This window comes from Perca fluviatilis, chromosome 7, assembly GCF_010015445.1.
Source record: "Perca fluviatilis chromosome 7, GENO_Pfluv_1.0, whole genome shotgun sequence".
Classification (NCBI taxonomy): domain Eukaryota; kingdom Metazoa; phylum Chordata; class Actinopteri; order Perciformes; family Percidae; genus Perca; species Perca fluviatilis.
In genome coordinates, this window is record NC_053118.1 from 26086178 (window position 1) to 26104696 (window position 18519).

An 18519-nucleotide genomic window follows, 5' to 3' on the forward strand; every position below is an offset into this window, starting at 1 on the left:
CATGTGGTAAGAATAGGAATAAAATAAACCTGGTGGACCCTGAAAAACATCAAGTTGTCTTTAAAAGCAAGTTTTTTTGGTTTGTTAAATAGCGCTGTTTTTATTATGATCAAGTGTAGGCCTATAAGAAAATACGACTGTACTCCATGTCATCTCGAGTTGGTTAGCTGCTGTCCTAACATGCCAAAGAAATGTGTGTAGCCTATAGTAATCCAGATTAAACATGTAGGGCTGGAAAGTGTTTACTTTCCAAACGACCGAGGTGGAGAGTTTAAAATAACCTAGAAGAAAACGAAAGCGGACTTGAACTATAGCCAAAACAAACAAAAAAAGGATGCTGAACAGTTTTTTTTTTTTTTTAAACGGACCCCAATCCAAGGTGGCAGCACGAAAACAAGCCAAGCTGGGCAAACGAATTCCTGGATCAATAGTGATTGATCGCATCATGTTAAGATGTTGACGCGTGTGTCCTTGTGGAATGACAGATAAATCAAAGACAGGAAAGTGAACTTTTAACCAAGCTTAACGTGAAAGGGTCCATGCAGCGCCGAAACGATAAGAAGGTAGGCCTATACTTTATTAATTAGCCTTATTTCTTTATTTATTAACTAGGCTAAATTAATTGTCTTATAATGATGAAGCAAAACGAAATAACAATTTAAAAACCTATAGCTACAGCTGACAAAGAACTAAAATAGCAAAAAGAGAAAAAAGAGAAAAATATAATAAAATAAATAGGGCAAATATTATTTTTTTTAAATGAATTAGTTCGAAGGATAAGCCCAATCATTTATTTTACAATTTTTACATGTGTACGTTTGAAGGAAAAGTTTATCGTATTGTCGACCTGAGGGAGGACATGCTATTGAATTAGTTAGCCTACATTTATCTGTGCTTATTAACTAGAACATTACTTTATAGGACTATTCAGTTTATTTATTTTTTTTGGTGAATGGAACAACAACTCCACCAAATGTGCCGAAAGGATGTTACAGAGGTGACCTGTCGATTTCATAACAACTATACCACAACGACCCCTTGTGGACCCATATATATATATATATATATATATATATATATATATATATATATATATATATATATATATATATATATATATATATATATATATATATTCACACACACAACACACACACACACACACACACACACACACACACACACACATATGGCTTTAAACATAATCGACAGCATTAAATATTATACCAAATGATATCAATGATCACCGCACAAATCTGAGAAAGCTATGCACCATAATGCGTTAAAATGGTAGACTGGTGTTGCAAGATGGAAGAACCTGAGAAAAAAAGTTTATGAACAACTTCTTGGCCGGAGAGGGATTATTGTATAATGTGAAACAGAACCTCCAACTAAAGGTTTGCTGAAACAACTGTAGACTTGTAAGACTTGTAAGGGATTTTGAAACATATAGGAACCATTGGGCTAATGTTTTGCTATAAAGTCAAATACACCCACATCACACCAAATATATTTTAATTGATTTAACCAGGTAGCCTAGCCAGGTAGTTTTCCTTGTTAAATGTATACATCAGGATTTTTTAAAATTGGTTTGGAAGAAGATTATATTATGGGATGTTGAAATGCCCAGAAGTTTTTTGTGGTATTTTTTAATCTGACAAAAAAAATAAAAAATTAAAAAAACTTATGCATGCATATGCATGCAGATATATATATGTATATGTATATATATATATACATATATATCTATCTGCATGCATATGCTCATATTCCTAATTTTGTTTATCGTGGCGTTTTTGAAGTTGTAAAAGTATCTCTACATACTTCCTGAAGTTTTTATAAATTTTAGGGATTTAAACAAATAAGTCTGACAATAGTTATTTTAGATTTAATTTTACATTAAATAACACATAGCCGAAGTTAAAACGCTGACTGCATGATGATATATCAGTTAATGTCTAAACAAACCGCTCAGCAGGCAAGGAATAATCTGAAGTATCAGTAGACCCAAATTAGATAATTCAGTGGAGGAGTCAGTGCCTCCCAAGTGCTGCCTTTGGCCGGAAGCCAAGATCTTGTTTTATCATCCATCACTGATGGAATCCAGCCAAGGTGCAATAAGCTAATGGACAAAGCAAAGATGATTGTTTCTTGTTAATTCCGCAGGACGCCCTTTTGGCGACTTTTGTTCAAAATCGGAATTAATAGGCAAAATAAAGTGAAATGTAGCTTTTAATCTTCATCAGATTATTTTTAATCAAAAATAGATAGATCTACGTCACAAAATAATGATAAACTCATCGAGTTGGTTGTTTGATTATAATAATTATTATAATTCATTATTATGAATTATAATAATAATACATTTCAATCTTTGTATATTAAACTGCACATCACAGACATTTAGGGTGTCATGTTTATCGGCAGCATACCTGAAGGCAGCACTGTCTATACAATGACCACTAGATGTAGGTATAGCGCAGCTCACCGTGCAGTCCATCAAACACTTGAGTGTGAACTTTAAAAACAATATAATGACAATTGATAATCTGATGAAGACTGTAGCCTGACTTGATCTTTGTTGCTGATCTGCAGACAGCATTTGTATGATTCGAACGATATGTTTGTGTCTGCGCCATGCAATTAGCCAAGAGATCAGACGAGTCCCGCCTCTTTGATATCTATATAGCGGACTCTCTACAGGAGAAACCAACCACGGAGGCTGTAAAACCCCTGTGTCCGGTGTCAGGTGGATGGATCAGGCTTCTGGGCGGGGCTCAGCAGCCAGCTGGAGGACTGGCATTTTGGAGATCGGTCATCTGAGTGAAGCGTCTTGTTGGGAACAACATCGGGAACATCCGCGCGGTTACAGCATTAAATACGACATTTCCAGCAGTTCTCCCAGGAGCTGAAGAAAGAATACGTTCACACTCGGTGATTCCCATTGTATGGAGCAGAGCAAGCTCTCCGGGAAGTGAGATTCCCCTATAAAATAATACGCAGCTTAGCAGAATGCAAAACACGGAGCTGCAGAAGAATTAAAAAGTTATAGATCTAACAGCCAACCGCGAATAGGTCTGCTGCGACTGGACTGCAATCATGTAGCCACTTTTTAATTATGAATTCAGAAGGATAGGTCTATGTCATTTGCAGTTGCTATGCAGGACACTTTGAAGAGTAGCTCGTAGGTTGTGAGGTGAACTCTCGGTGCGGGGAAACCAAAAACAGGACAGAGAGAGGTTTATTTGCGCTCCCTGTCGCGTCTACGACGTTTGCATCTCCTGCCACTCTAGCTAAACATGGCTAGACTACGGAGGAAAGCTTGCATAGCCCTGTTTCTCTTCACACTATTCATCTTTGGGACCATGATGGGACTGAGGACCCTAAAGCCCAGCGACGGCTTCTCGGATCTGGCTCCGGGTTTGGAGCTCCTGCCGATGATAGCAGGGAAGATGGACCGGCGCTCCGTGTCCCGTGACGCCACCGCGTCCCCGGGTCAAGCCCATCCGGTTGGCAGCAACACCAAAGCAGTTTTGTCCAACTCTGGCCCCGAGGGGACAATATTTTATGATGTTCATATTTTTTACTACACCTGGTACGGCAACCCACATATGGACGGCAAATACATTCATTGGGACCACATCCTTGTTCCACACTGGGACCCCAAAATCGCATCCAGCTACCCGAGAGGGAGACACATGCCGCCCGAGGACATCGGCTCCAGTTTCTACCCCGAACTTAATCCGTACAGCTCGAGGAACCCGGACGTGTTGGAGTCCCACATGGAGCAGATCGGGGCATCTGCAGCAGGTATAGTTCAGAGATGCAACGGGCACCCTGGATTTCTTGGAGAGATATAGAAACAAATAGCTGACTTTTGTTTTTCGTGCTCAGCAGCTGAACAGAAATTTGGCCTTTATAAAGCTGCTTGAGGGGCACAAAACATTTTCAGCACCACACATCCACTGGACAGCTCCCTACACGCTCAGCTGAAAGTCACCAAATATCTGCTGCTGCACTTTTTTCTGCAGCACAGAGAGAAACTTCCTGACTTCAAAAGGCCAGTCATCAAGAGATCAACTCATTAGGTTTACAAAATTGATTCAGGACATTGTAGAGTTTGGTTCAATTTAGTGTGTTTTTTCAACACAACTTATCCCTTGGGACTGGGTAAGATGGTAGAAATCAATATCTGGATATTAATAAGTAGCATAAATACTGTGTTTTAAAATATTCATATGAAAAAGATCTGATTTAAAATAGTCAACGTGATGTTTAATGCAATGAACTGTTCCAGTTTTATGCTTTTCATCAGAAAAAACGTCTGTTTTTGTAATCAGTACTTTTACTAGTACTAATATAACAGAATTAGGTCAAAACAATAACACAATATGGTCATATCATTGATATATTTCCACTAAGAGTCAATACATGTTTACATTTTTGTAACTTTATTTAATCAGGTGGTCTCATTGAAATCAAGATATTTTTAACAAGAGACCACCTGAGAAAACATTTACAGTCAGACAACCAGCATTCAAAAAAACAACAAACCCCAAACCAGACAACCAACAATTAAATGAAATATAGATTAAGAGTCATAAAACAGATCTGATAAAAAAAAGCTTTATAGTCATAAAGGGGTATGTATGTATGTATATTAATATGTGCATGAACATGTGTGCAATCGTCTTAGGTTAAGTTGGATTGTGTGCCGTAGTTGCAAGACTTGTACAAAAGAAGAGCTGTATGGTATAATTATGAAACTCTCAGCCCTAATGTCCTTATCTCTATTCTTCAGGCTTCCATCCATTTTTTTTGGATCACTCGTTAATTATTATGAATAGGTATGTTGTTAGTCTTTTCAAAAACCTGTATGGCTTCCCTAAAGACAGCAAAGTCCTGTAGCCTGGTGTCAAGTAACAACCTGGTCGTCAGCCGTCAGCAGCCTAAACATGATAGGTCCTAACGTTTCTGTCCTGTGACCAGGCCATCTATCCCTTTGAAACCTCACCGCCTGGACAGATGGATCATAGGAGTGCTGGCTCACAATACTTAGTTAAAATATTCCATTTAATTAGACACCACAGCCAGCCAAACTCTAAATACTTCCATTTGGCTTGATGACTGATTCCCCACCACTTCACAGAGGCCCATAAATTAAATGAATAGCAGCAGCCATATTCTTAATACACACAGACGTAGTTGGGCATTGTAATCTAATAGTCTTCACAGCTTCACAATAAGCGGACATGAGTTTAATAAATTAGCTCTTAGTGCATATCCTATATTCCAGATCCTCTCTAATGTTAAACGCCATTGTGGCTGATATGAAACTATTTCTCAGCCACCATCAAAGCAAAAGGAAACATTTTCCCTACTGAAACATATGAGCTGTCACACACTAAAGCTGCACGGAGAGATTGCCACTAAAACAAGAAGTCCAAATATGACAAGTGCATATTCATCAATCAGGTGCAGGATATGGGTGATGGTAGGCATTCAGATGAAAAGAATCAACTATCCTCCATACAGCCACAGATGGATTACTGAACAGGCCTACCGAGCACAGGGCCAGTGGCCCAAGGCTTCAGGGGGGCACAGAGACTCTTTGTTAAGTAAATGGTAACACTTCTTATGGACAACAAACCACAGGCTTGTAAGAGTGTCAAAGCAGGTGCCTTTTACATATCTGTGGACCCAAGGACCCACTGTTTCAAAATCCACCCATGCATCCAGCATCTCACCACACACCTTACCAGCATCTGTCTGGTCCTATAAAATACAGTAATTACTCTAATGGACTACCAGGGCAGAAATTTCACAGCGTGTTCAATAAAAGCACAAATGACTGTGTTCGTTCAGTGGTCTCAAATAGGTCTGTAAAACTGTGTGAAGGGCTACGTGCAAACCTCACTGTAGATTAATTAAAGCAAAAGTTTTTCAGCTCCCATTTCCCCCTACAGGATTGTCAGCATTTCTTACCATCAGCATGAAATACATACATATACATTTCAACAATGCCTAAGATAACACTTTTAGAGGTTCATATGCATAATGGACATAGGTGCTCTCTGAGGTATTAGCCTGTGTCTTGGGTCCAGGATAGATGATCAGACTCATGTGTCTCTGTATATCTTCAGGGGTTCTGGTCCTGTCGTGGTATCCTCCCGGCTTGGCTGACGACAATGGTGAACCCACTGAGGATTTGGTACCAGCTGTACTGGATGCTGCATACAGACACAACCTCAAGGTAAATCAATCAGCACATTTTGTGTGTGTGTGTGTGTGTGTGTGTGTGTGACCTGAAACAAAGTAGGAAAAGAGTCTAAGGCTGGAAGAAGATCAATGAATCAAATCCATTGTGAGTCAGGATATTCAGCTCAATGTTTATGCATACTGCAAGTTGTTGCAGGGAAATGAGTGTTGATTGTTTAATGCTTTGTCCATTTTAAATCAGCAGCTGTTGATGGAAGAGTTGGTTTTCCATCAATAATGCTGGTATGGACTTTGCAGTCGGTATTTAAAACTTATTTTACTTCTATTTGAATTTATTTAACTTGGTAAATTCCATTGAACCAGCCTCTTTAACAATAAAGACCTGGCCAAGACGGCAGCATAAATTGGAGACAAAACAATAATCCCATACATTAAAATCTTTTCCTTGTTCCAAATGGCTATAGAAAATAAAAACAAATGTAACAGGTAAATTTGTAACAGGTAACAAGTTACATTGTCTTCCCCTGAGCTGTAACAATGTCCACAATGTTTGTAGGCTAGCATTATAAAACAATATCAATATCAATCTAGTTTTATCAGAGTTAAGTACGAGTTTGAATTGAGTGAGCTGAGACTGCAAAATATTAAAGACAGACTGTATTTATGAAGTGTATTTGGGACAGAAGAGCCACAGCTATACAACACCTTATCATCTGCATAGCAATAAGTATTAGTTTCATGTGCATTCACACTTAAATTATGCAAAGAGAAAATAAAAGTAGGACGAGCACAGAACCTTGAGGTACTCCATTGAATACAGTAATCCAGCTTGAACTGTGCCCACTGACTTTTAATCACTACAAACTAAACTACAGAAGGAAGGCTACAACTAACACAGACAATGTGCTGTATGATAGTATTTAAGTAGGCTAAGTGTTTAAAATGTCCAGCTTGTTGAACGTAGATGTCAATGTCTGGAGAGAGACCCATTATTTAATTTCTGAATAGTTGCCCGAATATGAATGAGGCTAAGGTTCGATGTGTAAATATGATTGCCTGTCCATTGTCTCTCCATCCATTCATCTCACTAAGAGCACAGGGATTAATGATGCTTCACAGAGGTGGGCAAATAGCTTAACACTTCCCAGGATTGTCATCTCAAAGCAGCCATAGTGCTGTGGTGAGTTATACACAAATGCAATTTTATTTTTTTGTCGCAAGATAAGGTTGAGAGCTGTTGAACATGTTCTGCTGCCTCGTATAAGGCTGTCTTTGCTACTTAGGGATTTGACTTCAGATGTTTTCAGCTGGAGTGACATTTCCAGCATTAGAGCAAAAAATCAGGTCAAATAGCTGCTGCTGCTGGATCAGTTGTTTAGTGGGGATTGAATGAGCTCAGGAGCACATCAGCAGGGTGGAGAGGTGGGGGTTAGCAAAACCACATGACCAATTTGCCAATTAGGTTGGAAAATGGCACATTCAAGGAAATAACCTGCCCGCCATGTTGGTCTTTTTGACTCCTGTCACTGTATTGAATGCTTATTAAACTTTTACAGGTAAAGCTTGCTCGTAATGCAATGCAATTCATGTCAGATGCTTTCCAGATAAAGATGGAGAGAAAGGATAATGACTGATAAGAAATTATGACACAGTGGTCAGAGTTTGAGGTGTTTTTTGTCAGACTGTAAAAAATCTTTAAAATGAGTGCTGATACATCATATGTTCATGTGCATATTAAAAGCTACTCAGAAGCTTTCTGTATGGAATTGAAATGACGTATAAGAGAGACAGACGTGTAAGAGTTTTCCTGTGTCAAAGCAGGTGCCATTAATAATGTATCAACAGCATTTGCACTAAATGTTTAAGTAAAGAAAAATCATCCAGCCGACCAGAAAAAAAGCATTAACATTACTGTAAGGTTTTGCTTGATTTACTATGATTTTTAGAGGTAAATCAATCAGTAGATCAATCGGCTAGAGGGTCGATAGAAAAATAACCGGTACGTATTTTGATAATCGATTAATATAAAGGTTTTAATGTTTCAAGCAACAATAATGAAAACTGTTCTCTACAGCCTCTCAAATATGATGATTTGCTGTTTTTTTTTTTTTTTTTTTGGTATTTCATAGACTAACGATTAACAAAAACAAATAATCATCAGTTATCAATAATGAAAATAATTGTTACTTACAGCCCTAATGATGTTCATAGAGAATAGAATGCTAAACAGGGGCTATTTTTCAAGTCCCTATTAATAAATTGTCATCATAAATTCACTTTTGGGAAGCACACTGCATTTGAGAGAGCATACAAAATTTGTCAAATTGTGGAAAAAATCACCAACACTCATACTGAGTAAGATTCATATTTCTGTGCTGACGTCAGCAGGTTCCACATGTAATTGCACTTTGATGTATGTTACTTTTTGGACAAAAATAACCAGTCACTAGCTAAAGCTAAAGGAAACATGTTGTATTTGCTAAAGTTATCACCAAGGTTAATTACAAAGCAAAGTCATAGGGAGGATCATTATAAAACAATTTATTATGATGCCAGTGTTTGTATCCTGATGTGAAGATAAAGATCATTTATTTTCCTGCAGCGATGTGACACACATTAGCCTCGTCCTCCGTATGAACAACTCTGATGAGAGGCAGTCGGTTTGTCAGGCCAGTCTGTCAGACTTTATATCACATTTGTTTAGTCTGCTGTTTGGCTGCAGGCAAAGAAAGAATGTATCTCTGCAAGGGTAAGACAAGAACGCCTGGATTAGACATGCAACGCAGAGCTGATGAGGTTTTACACAAAATGCTGTCAGGAGAGAAGCTAATAGATTACATTTAATGCCATGCTTTATTGTCATGAGTGACTGAGCAAGCACGACATTTTCATAAAAAATGTGGAGGAAGCGTGTGTGGAAAAACAGACCGTGACATGCTTTCTACAAATCAATATAAAGTGGCTATATTTAACTTTCAGTTTGTGTTGATTTCAGCAGTCCCTTTGGACAAAAGCAGTACTGTTTTTACCGCACCTGCTGTTGTAAAAGTCTAGGAGTTAGCATTACTGGGAGGTCATATAGTTGCAATGAATGTTTTGCTCAGACAGAAAATCATTCAATTACAATAAGAGAGTACGTTACAGATGCATCATTGCATTTCAAGTGTTGCATACGGTAACTTAGCCTACTTTGGATGTATCGTGAGCTAAACAGAGTATCACTGTCACTGTGTCATGAGCCAAAGCATTACGAGTTTGTTGTGGCAACCAATGTAATAACTTCAAAACATATAGCGCATTTCATGAAACCCAAGGATGCCTTACACAGGTACAGGGGGACAAAGGGAAAGAAAATAGTAGGCCAACACAAACATGGACTAAAAGGAATAAAACGTCCGCGCTAAATGGAAGGGGGATATAATTTAATGGTGCTCTAAGTGATGTGACGCGTTTTTTAGGCTCCAACATTTTTTGTCACATGCATATTCATGACTCAACCAGCTCCTTCTTGACGGTTGGCTGGAACTCTATTTGTTATGGTTCGTTGTACAGGTTGGCGCAGTTTGTTTTTGTTGCCGTTTGTGGAGCCTGGGCTGTCTACAGAGGCCGCATTTTTTACAGTGTGTTCATGGGACAGGCAGCTAGCGGATAGTGAGGAGATGTTTGCTGCATGTGACAAAAAATGTTGGAGCCTAAAAAACGCGTCACATCACTTAGAGCACCTTTAATGTCGGCTACTGGCATACAACCACATCGCGCATTGTGAAGTTATTTTATGAATGAAATAGACATATTACATACCTGAGGGCCAATCGGGGATATTTTTGAATCATTTACAGTCCCGTAATTGTTTCCATCTGTTGAAAGCCCGACCAAGTGTGACTCAGATTTTGCCCGTTGTCTTTCACTTTGACTTTCTCTTTTAGCTTTTAGTTGTTCTTTGTTTAATTTCCTTCTTTTCTGTTATGGCCCTGCCCCAGTATCAGCCATAACTACAGCAGATAACTTCTAAAATCAAATTGTAATACACTTAGGCCTATATAAAGAAATCTCCTGTTACCCTTTACCTGGCTGGATACAATAACACAGGCTTTTTTTTTTTTTTAACACAGGTGTTAAGCCGAAGTCTGTGACCCATCAGAATGTGTGCTGTGTAGCACCGTCTACCTGCCTTAAATCATTTTGTTACTTCGCGGGACAAATCTGACCCGGGCAGAGGCATTAATAAAAATTGTATACAAATAGCGTTCTTTTCACTATTAGTCTTGTTTGCTGTTACAGGTCATTTATAATCATCAGATGGAACATTACACAGTTTCAGAAACATTTAAAAGTTACATATAGTCACTTTAACATTTAAGAACCTCATTGAAATAAGAAGGAAGTGCTGTCTTATAAAATCACATAGAAGATCACATTCAGACAGCAGAGCAGAGAAAGCATTAACATATTTTCTTATTGTATACAGCAGCATGATGAGTGCATCATTTGAGTGTTCCTTGTTTTTGATGAACTCCTCCCAGTCCCTCTGCACAGAAGGACATTTATCTTTGAAGTGCTTCTTCTTGCATAATTTTAGCAAAATGCTGACAAGGAAAAGACCTTTGGCTCTGATCATTTGGAACTCAAATGCAAATTTTCTAAAGCAACAATCTTAAATAATTAAGTCTGAGTGAGGAGGACAGATGGTCTCACAGAAGCAGTGGCAACAGCCAAAAATGAATCAGATCAGGGTTCAGGAAACACACATATCTGCAATCGGCTTTTAGTTGCAAAGTGGCTACCAGTCTGAGCTTTTGAGAATGCATGAGCAGTTTTGTTTTGAATCATCAGGCCCTTGGAGAGTCTGTATAATTACACACAAATAATAATTACACAAAAATAAGTTTTATTACTGAAAAAAGATGAACTTGCAGAAATCTTGTATTCTCCATATCTGTAAAACAGTTCAAATGTATTCTGTAAAAGGGGGATAAGATACCTGTCCTTATGCACTTTGTTTTCCATCTGGTATCTTTGTCCTTTCGTATCCTGTGCTGTCTTCTCTTGTGTTTGACAGCAGCACTCCTCCTAACTGAGGACAAGGATTACAGTGAGCTTGGTACTCTTTCTAACTAAATACTTGACAGAGCAATATAAGACAGCATGCGTATACAGTGGTTTTATGTGGCTCACTGGGGCACAAATATGGCATTAGCCTTTCCAAGATTCATGGCCAGATAAACCTATTAGTGGAGTCGGGGGCAAAAATGTGCTGCTTCCCCCAAAATGTATTAAGGAATGATATATATATCATTTAAATTACATTCATTATTTGTTTATAAAATGTCAAAGATAGTCAAAATTGCTTGTTGTAATTTCAAGTTAAAGCAACACTATGTAACTTTTCCCGCTTTGGTCCCCCTACAGGTTGCCTCGTTGGAACTACAGCTCGCGCTAAAAGTTACATAGTGTTGCGTTAATGTTATCAAATTGCTAGTATTATTCAGATAATGTCCAAACCCCAAGGATATTCAGTTAAATCAGACAGAGAAAAGCATCAAATACTTAAATTTTTTTTCACATTCTTTAAATTTAATTGGATCGCTCTAAAGGGACCGTGACTAAGTGTGATTTGGAGTTGTAGAGGGCTGTTGCCCTCCACCAACACCTCCTTCACTTGGACTCTTCTCAGGACGAGGATGAGGGTATAATGATGAGTTAATGTTTTACAGGAAGAGAAAAGAGAGGGATTTTGCTATAAAAAATACTAAATTTACTTTTTTGGGACATATATCTGAGAGATATCTGAACAATTAAATTTGAAGTTGGACAACGTATACTAGATTGTAACACTGAGCCACTCTATAAATTACAGCAATTGCCTATTTTGCCTGTTTGGTAATGTAAGCCTTCCCAAGATTGTTGAAGTTGTATGTACCCATAGACAAATCCAACTTCCATCATACTGGCAATCCCACACCACACAGCTAAAAACACAACGACCCCTCCTTTGGGTAATACTGCACAATACAATAAAGCAATTCACTTTTTATTATATAAGTTGAACATTATTTCAACAGCACCCACACACAGCTTGTGTAGCCTGTATTTTGTACGGCAGAGTTGGAGAGCAGATCACATGGAGCCTCCACAGCAGAGCAGCTGCTCTACCTCCGCTTGAAGAGGAGCTGAAATAGTTCTTCTGCCCAGGGGAGGATGGGGGCGGTTTGGTAGGGACAGGGTGGGGGGTGATTGGAAGCTGGAGCAGAGGGAAAATGTGCATCATGGGTCCCATGACTCAGTTTGCCTCTCTGAACAATTTGCACCCTTAGGGGCTGTAAAGGTTCTATCCAGTAAGTAGGCCATGTAGCTGCATGTAGACAGGGGAATAATGCCCATGGGTGCCCTATGATGGCATCAACCACACTTTCCAGATGCACAGAGTAGCTACATTCATCCATACATCCATTGTTGTGTGTGTCCACTGGCTTTTGACCACAGAGCAAAACTGACACTCTCTCATAGAGAAATGTGCTCAGCTTTGTTGAAATGTATCTAATTGTTATAAGGGTCTGGACCTTTATCTTTGTGTTCGCTCATATCCTTCCTTTAGTCCTTTCTGCATGACATGGCACTAAATTACACTCTGCCTAGCATGAATCATGCTGGGGGTGTTCTGGTCCATGCTGTCAATGTTTATGTGGTATTACAATGCGTCGACTCTGTCTCATTTACTTCTAAATTACCACAGAGTAATGGGCCGGTGTGTTTGGAAAATGAGCTTTCTAGTGGCCTGCGTTCTGGTGCAGTGAACAGGAGACCATAACAGCTTTTCCCCCTCCCGTGGATGATTATTATATGGCTTCATACCTGCTAATACTTTGCAGTTTTTCAAAATAGGTTCAGATTTGATCTCACTTTACTGGGCTCTTACTTAACAAAAATTCCAGAGAGTTATGGGTTCACTAAGACTGTTTCAAGGCTATGAGTTACTCAGATGGCCAGGATCTTCCTTCCTCTATTTTTATTCAAATTGATATTTTGCCAGCAATGTGCATCTTACACCATCAAAATGTATAAAGCACATACAAGCACTTAGCATCTCCATTTATGACACATGGTTCTGTTTTTCTTGCCTCCAGTTGAGTTGTCTATAGACATTTGCAGTTTAAAACAATTTGCTAGGATTTAGCATATTTCAGCCATCACTTTAATCCATTATTACACTTAAGGCCAATGTCATAGTGGCACAGTCAGTCCAGTCAATAGTCTTTTTTCCACAGAAAGACTCCAGTGCAGTGTGCACCACATGCTTGCATTACAGCTTCCCTATAGTAAACATTTTAACAGACACACAATTACAAAATACATGTAACAAAGCTTAAATTGTAAACACATGCACACATGCTTTAATCCTGCAGATTTTCTGTGTGTGTTGATGCTTTTTTTAGCCGGGCTACCAGTGTGGCTCTGAGGATGGGAATGTCATTCTTTCAGGCGACCACTCCAGACAACTATAAGATGGATTGCCATGACATTTTGCATAGACATTCATGGTTGGATTCACGTTTTGGGTGCTTAATGATTTTGTTGATCCCCTGACTTTTACTCTAGCAGACGTTTGTGATTTGTAAGTGAAATATCTCTTTTGAATGGATTTACATGAAATTTGCTACACACATTCATGTACCTCATAGGATGAATTGAAATAACTCTGGTGATCAGTTAACATTTCGTCTAGCGCAACCATCAGGTCAAAAATGTGATTTGTCCAATTCTTCTTAGTCTTTTTCAAGCAAAATACTGCTCTAAATGCAGACTTGCATAAGGGTTTTATCAGGAATAGGAGAGGAATCATACAATATAGGTGATGTAGCTCACCCGAGGACATCTTACATCCATTTAGTTGCTGTGGCCTCCAACATTGTAAAAAGCCCTTTTCCTTCAGATTGTTCCCCTTGGGTGTCCGCTGCTTGAGAAGAGAAGTGTTTCACTTTGATCATACATTATTCAAAGTCTCTGAATTCTCTGGCTGTTCCTTAAAATATTCAACTTAAGCACTTTTTGTGTTCATGTCACTTCAGGTCCGTTGTTCCTCTGCTGCTTTTGTTCTTCAAATTGCAAATGCCCATTTCTAACTGAGCCATAACTGAGTGTTGCAAAAGTCTCCAGAGAGGCAGCACTTAGGGTTAAAAACATCCCCTACAGTGTGACAATTTCCCATAAAAATGCAACAGTGAAAACGTTGTTCTTTACAGTTGCATCCTGTCCAAAAAGGTCTGCTTAAATGGCCAACTGTGGAATCCTGTACTGTTGGCTAAAGTCTGTGTTATATTATTTTATTTATAGGTTTTAGAAATTCTGTAAACAAGTACAGTCACCTGTAACATGGTACTAGGGAAGAGAAACCAGACGCCTAAACTAATGCTATGCTTTAGGCAGGGATCCACACATTTTTAATTACTGACTGCCAATTTAGGGAGCCAGCATATGATTGATGTTGCCACACAACCAGTAGTTTGCTACAAGTATCCATTCCTAAACTGGCCATTCAGTTTTATTTAAAGCATGTGTGCATGTGTTTAAAATTTAAGCTTTGTTACATGTATTTTGTAATTGTGTGTCTGTTAAAATGTTTACTATAGGGAAGCTGTAATCCAAGCATGTGGTGCACACTGCACTGGAGTCTTTCTGTGTAAAAAAGACTATTGACTGGACTGACTGTGCCACTTAAAAAAAAATAAAAAAAATTCATATGGAATATTTTATGACATACTACACTATGACTTTTTGGTATTTTTATAACATACTATAACTTTTTTGACATTTTTATGACATACTATACTATGACTTTTTACAACATACTATACTATGACTTTTTGTTAAATACTATATGATGATTTTTTTGACATTTTTATGACATACTATACTAAGGGTTGGGTATCGTTTGGATTTTTACGATTCCGATGCCAAACCGGTACTTTTAAAACAATTCTGATTCCTAAACCGATTCTTGAAAAACTGAAAAATGACATCAAAGATGTAATATGTTTACTAGCGATCACGTGCAGTGAATGGTTAATATGCTTTTACGTCCGTTTTGGTGAGCCCAGAGGGAAAATATGGCATTTTAAAAGTAGCCTACATTTACGGTTGCTAGCTAAAGGTAGACTAAAGAGAAAGCGTGATATTTTTATGTCCGTTTCGAAGCGACAGAGGGAAAATATTTCAGTCGACACATTAAGTGGAACCAAAATTTGCGTTCTAATCCGGTCTGATTCCTACCGGTTGCATAGGAATCGGTTCCATAGTGGAACCGGGTTTCGGTACCCAACCCTAACTATACTATGACTTTTTGACTATTTTATTACATACTATGACTTTTATGACATACTATAATATGACTTTTTGACATTTTTATGACGTACTATACTATGACTTTTTGACATTTTTATTACGTTCTATACTATGACTTTTTATGACATACTATACTATGTCTTTTTGACATTTTTATGACATACTATATGATGACTTTTTTGACATTTTTATGACATACTATACTATGACTTTTTGGACATTTTTATGACACTATACTTTGACTTTTCTTAACTTTTTATGACATCCTATGCCTTTTTGACATGTTTATGAGATACTATACTATGACTTTTTATAACATACTTTGAATTTTTTATGACATATTATACGATTACTTTTTTGACATTTTATAAAATGCTATGACTTTTTGACATTTTTATGACATGCTATGTGATCTGTGAGTGGTGACTGTGGTATCTTTTTTAATGACAGTAATACGATGAATAAAAACTAACAAGGCACATAACTTTCTGCATGTTTTTCTAGGTTGCATTTCACATCCAACCATACAGAGGACGAAACGACCAGAGTGTGCATGACAACATCAAGTACATCATTGACAGGTAGGCTGCTCCTCTCCATCAACTTAAATAGAAAACCATTAAGATTTCATGCACAAAAAGAAATAAAACCAAAAAAGTTGCAAAACTTAAATACTTTTAGAACACATTTTTGATTATATAAAGCCAGTTTCATAACTTAGGAATATGGTTTTGAAGCAAAAGCATTTTTCCAAATTTTTAAACACCACGTTTCCTCTGAAAAGGAGCATCTGCAAACTACATACAAACTCAATAGCCCAAATACCCCAAAGATATTTAGTTTCCAACCAATTTAAGAAGAAATAGAATCTTCATAATTTGCTTCTATAGTAATAGTGTGTCAGGTTGTCATTAAATGAAGAGTCCGTTACCTTCTGGCCTTTTCTCTAGCACCCTTATTTGGTCATAATTTTCCCTCAACCGACATGTTTGTCCATTACAGCATATTCTGAAAATATTGGCTGGGTTTTATTATTAAATTTGCTCTGGACATTCATGATAAGTGACATCAGGTCAAAATAATATCCACTCGTTAACAAAAAAACAAAAACAAGAACATTTTCAAGAATCTTACTGATTTGGGTTCCCCAAGACAATAAACACTTTACATTTTCAATATGACCTTTCCTCTTGTATTATCCTCATGTCCCACAGTCAACTTGAACAGATTGTACTGACACTTGTTGACCACAGTAATGCTCCTCAGGGAATAACCCCTTTGAATTAGTCCCCCATGGTCTTTTCTCTACCAACAGACTTTGTAGAAAGTTAGCATTTTTAGCCCCACCGTTTTGCTGTCAAGCCTTGCAAAATGATCAGTTATTACCCGTAAAGAGCAGCCTCTTGACTTAATCAACTAGTTATTAAAGCAATAATTGACTGTGTTATTGTTGTCTTTAAAGGTACGGTGACCATGGAGCCTTCTACAAGTTTACTTCCACCACAGGGAAAAGTCTTCCCCTATTCTACATCTATGACTCCTACCTGACTCCTCCTGAGTCCTGGTCTGAATTCTTGACTCCCACGGGCTCCCACAGCGTGCGCGGCTCAGCCTATGACTCCATCTTCATTGCCCTGATTGTGGAGGAGCGTCACAAGCATGACATCCTCGCAGGTGGCTTTGATGGCATGTACACTTACTTTGCTTCCAACGGTTTCTCCTTCGGCTCCTCTCACCAGAACTGGAAGGCCATCAAAGCTTTTTGTGACGGTAACAATCTCCTCTTCATCCCCAGCGTTGGACCTGGTTATATCGACACCAGCATCCGGCCGTGGAACAACCACAACATGCGCAACAGGGTGAACGGTCGTTACTATGAGACGGCCCTGCAGGCGGCGCTGAATGTGAGGCCAGACGTTGTCACTATTACATCTTTTAATGAGTGGCACGAGGGGACACAGATAGAGAGGGCCATGCCCAAAAAAACTGTGACCCGTGTGTACTTGGACTACCAGCCACATGGACCCGATCACTACCTGGAGTTGACCCGCCGCTGGGCGGAGCAGTTCAACAAAGAGAAGGAGCAGTGGCTCATGTGAGCTTTTATCGATCGGACTTGAAACAGCATGCACAAGTGTGTGTACACATGAAGGAGAATAAACAAATGATAGGGGAGTGAATGTAGAGACCAATTATTATTATTAAAAGGTTATTCTGGGGAATTTGTTCCGTTGACAGCCCAGAGTCCTTAAATGGGTCTCTGTTCACTTAATGCAACTTAATGCAACTTAATCAACGATTGTCTCAAACACAGCGAGAAAACTGTCACCACATAACTGAACGACCTGAGACGTATGATCCTTGTTTCCTTCTCTGCAGTTAAATAATAGATTTGATTACAATAGCCAGACACTTTTATGGTTTTGCTTTCATTCACAATTGGCTGTCATTCCGAATGAGACACTAATGTTGATCTTTGAAAGCAAATGTTTATTTCTTGATAGGTCAAACTATTGCTTTAAGAGTCAAATGTGTTTTTTGTGACACATTTTGGTTTGACGTAACATTTTCCAATAGGATTTTGTATCATTTCAGACAGGTTGTTAAAGCATAGTTACACTAAACTTGGCCTTAAGGTTGTAAAAACAGTCCAAATTTTTGAAATTTGAGTTTTGTTGTAATTCCCTTTAAGGAAAGCCACATTCACGGCGGGCACACACACACAACCTTCTGTCACTTAAAAACAAAATAATCAGAAGTTAAAAAGTTAAAGCGAGGCTCAATGTTTGAGTGTCTATATGAATAAAAATGTACCACTTGCTGGATCAATCAATCTGCTATATGGATTTGTGTGATTTAGATTGATGAAATCCTGCTGTCTATTAAAGTAAAAGGTACTTTCACACAGGCATTTTTAAGAATAAAACTATGCTTTGGGTGTGAAGGGCACTTCTGAGTGGT

The 18519-nt window shown here is 38.3% G+C and overlaps 1 protein-coding gene across 1 annotated transcript; it reads left to right on the forward strand.

The window, feature by feature from the left end:
• The first annotated feature begins 2775 nt into the window (after window positions 1-2775).
• Window positions 2776-18507, forward strand: LOC120561982 (glycoprotein endo-alpha-1,2-mannosidase-like protein). Its single transcript, XM_039805358.1, has 4 exons — window positions 2776-3810; window positions 6144-6253; window positions 16063-16139; window positions 17021-18507. The coding sequence occupies exons 1-4, from the start codon at window positions 3300-3302 to the stop codon at window positions 17655-17657; spliced, it is 1335 nt and encodes a 444-aa protein (XP_039661292.1). The 5' UTR covers window positions 2776-3299; the 3' UTR covers window positions 17658-18507.
• Window positions 18508-18519: the final 12 nt, after the last annotated feature.